The sequence below is a fragment of the Aptenodytes forsteri genome, unplaced genomic scaffold (assembly GCF_000699145.1).
Source record: "Aptenodytes forsteri isolate BGI_AS27 unplaced genomic scaffold, ASM69914v1 Scaffold15, whole genome shotgun sequence".
NCBI classification, from domain to species: Eukaryota; Metazoa; Chordata; class Aves; order Sphenisciformes; family Spheniscidae; genus Aptenodytes; species Aptenodytes forsteri.
The window spans coordinates 28,173,884-28,177,094 of NW_008795129.1; the positions used below are offsets into that span (position 1 = coordinate 28,173,884).

A 3,211-nucleotide genomic window follows, 5' to 3' on the forward strand; every position below is an offset into this window, starting at 1 on the left:
CCCCCCCCCCCCCCGCCGGGAGGGGGGAGTGAGCGAGCGGCTGCGTGGTGCTCAGTTGCTGGCTGGGGTTGAGCCACAACAGATATAAAAGTGAATATAAAAGTCTACTAAGTATGTCATAGTAAAATGACCAGGAAAATACAGAAAGGAAACAAACAAACAGACAAAAGAGACCAAGTTAAAATCACCCATTTGAATTAATTTGGAAGTGAACTGAAAGGAATTAAATCAAAGAATTGATGAAAAAAAAAAAAGAAGCGTAGAGCTGGGGGATGGTCACATTTTACTTAGCTAAGCTCTCTGACTTTTCTTTAAATTGTAACCCAATATAGAATGACTGTGGTACTCAATTCTGGAAAGGAAGAAAGAGGTGTTCATCCTCCCAGTTGTTACCCAACAACAGTTATGACCTCCCGACAACTTACAGATAGAAACAAAGTATTCCTGGTTTGCGTTTTGGCTATTCACGGATAGCTTTTGCTAAAGGGTCTTGGTGTACCCTTTACTGGCACTATAGTCACCTCTATTTGCACAAATAAAGACATTACAGTAGTTATATTAACCAACATAATTAAAACTTTAAAAATAGAACATCTGTAAATGGTCAAAAGAAAGTGCATCAGGAAGGTTACTTCACACTCCAGTTGCCTTTTATAGGAATTCTTTCACTTTCCATGAATAGATGAGGTACAGGATAATGTGCCTGATTCCAGTCCTCCTACAGGCAAGGTGACTCTAATGAGAATGAGAAATAGTACAGACCTAATACTCCCTAACGAGAATAGCACAGACCTCAAACGAACCATTGGTTTGCTCCATATGCACTAGCTTTTTTATTATAATTACTTCCTGGCTCTTTCGTGCTCTGGTTTGCAGACTCAAACATCTCATTTCATGCGTTACAAGTTTATCCTTCTCAAAGGGCTTTTCTGTAGTGTGTTTTTTTAACATGTAAGAGAGAACAAAAATGGTTTCCTGTAACATTTTCTCATCTGTTGCTCCTTTCCCTCTGCTCCAAGCTAAGTATCTCAGGGGAGCTTAAGGCCAACTGCGCTATCTGTACTGCAGATGCTGTCCCATCTCATGACGTACCCTGGAATTCATGTATGACTCTGAGCAGACTAGACATATACATTCCATTTATCCCCAAGCCGCATACTAGCATAAAGCCACAAATGCACATAAAGAAGAGCAAAAAAAGGGGGGAGACAAAATTTCTAGGCAGCAAAGAGATTTAGACAAACTGGAAGTATTATCTATAGACACTATGCATCTCATTTTGTTTAGAAATTGATCATGAACAGATCACTTGTATTAAATTAATTTCCATTCTTAATTCTCTGAATAAGAGTTTAAATCAATCTATTTGGATTTAAGTTTTTATCATATGTTCCTAGAAAGCACTCATAGTCGAATCACTGGAGCAGTAAATCTACTGAGGAGCGGAAGTAAGTATTGTAGGGACAGTAGGAGACAGCAGATGATAAAGAAATATCCGATGACACAATGCATCTGTTGTCTGTGCTGTCATTACTTCTTGCCAAAAAAATAATGGCTTAACATATCTCTTCTCCATTTCTGCTTCCAATAAAAATCTAGTACTTACTCAACAGCATAAGAATGTAACTCGATCTGATCAAAGGTCTAGCCAGTTAGCTTTCCTTTGACAGAGATGAACAGTAGAAGGCTAACGAAGAGTTTAGAACAGGGTATTGCAGTATTTCCTCAGTAAGGAACCCCCTAAGCTTCCAACAGCTCACGACCAGAAACCTTGAGCGTCTGGCCCTGTTACAGTAGCTGTGTTTTTAATAATCTTTGACAGGCTTTTTGTCATGAATTTGCCTTATTTGACTCTTTGAACGCATGCAGGCTTTTGTTATCTATATTATATTGTGCCAGTGGGTTTCAGACTTTAACTAAATATTGCATGAAAAGGAACCTCACAAAAAGTACCTCCAAAAATATTTTAAATTAAAAAATGTAACTTTACAAGCCAAACTCAGCCAGGAATTAGCTGTCGGTGGTTTTAACTAAGCTCTGGCATTTGTCTGAGAAGAATTTTCATGATGTCGAAATTAAGAATCTTTTCCCATTTGAACCACCATATGGAAATGCTTGTAATAAAAAGTCTAGAATTACTGAAATACTGTGTTTCTCGCTAGGCAGCTCTGCAGACCAAATGGTGCACTGTAACGTAATGTAAAAAAGAGATTAGTGACTTACTCAATTCATATCATGTAAATGATAGCAGAATAGGATATCTCACGTTGAACGTTACTCACAACTGCTCTAAGGCAATCATTATGCCACAATATGAATACATTAACATTTGATAATTTCTCGTATGTTTTAACATATAGTATCTACAGTTATCTGAAATTAACTCTTTTAAACTTTAGAAAAGCAAACCCCAACAAATTAAGCACTGTATAATTATAGCAGAATATTTAATTCTACCAGAGAAATAACACACCAAGATTTGCTGTGAAACAACCTCTTTAAAACATTCAGTATACAGTAAGCATGCCATTTAACTTTTGAAGGTATATTAGCATTACAGGGCTGTACCACTACTTGTCTACTTCCTAATATGTACCTCTTTACATTGTTGCTTCTCCACATCCTTTGCTGGGATGAGTTTGCAAAGAGGCAGCTCCATGCCATACTACTGTAAGGTAGTACGCTAAGGAAACGCACACGCTTTCAGGTACAGTGCTTCTGCAGACCGATGCAGCACCCAGAGCTGCAGGAAGCACAAAGGAAGAGTTAACCTGCCATCCTTTAGGAGACACGCTGCACGACAGCGCACTACTAAGGCCCCGGAACAGAAAGCTCGGGGCAAACCACCCTGCTCCCCCCCTCAGCTCTGAAACCAAGCACCTTCGCCAGCACTTTCACTGCAGCTACGGTAAAGGGCTTGTTCTCAGCTTTGAACACCCGAGACAAATCACAGGATTTTGTGGGGCAAATCCTCAACCCAGCGGAATCGACGGCAACTACCGACGGGTACAATCTGATTGTGCGCTTGTTTCGTTGACAACCTTTCTATAACGAAAAAAAGGATAAATAGACATTGAGTCTCCGGGGCTTCCTGATGACGATGACGACTAGTACCTGGGGCCAGTCCGTCCCAGCTAAGAGAGAGAAAGCCAGTTGCCCGGCGAGAAGGCCACCGTCTCCGAGGGGCCCCGCCACCCACCCAGGCGACGTC

General features: G+C 40.5%; 1 protein-coding gene across 1 annotated transcript in view; it reads right to left on the minus strand.

The window, feature by feature from the left end:
* Positions 1-3,211, minus strand: part of CFAP46 (cilia and flagella associated protein 46) — a 97,268-nt gene that overhangs the window by 92,640 nt on the left and 1,417 nt on the right. The window contains 1 exon segment of the mRNA XM_019471655.1: positions 2,952-3,045. Coding sequence (XP_019327200.1) covers positions 2,952-3,045 — 94 coding nt within the window.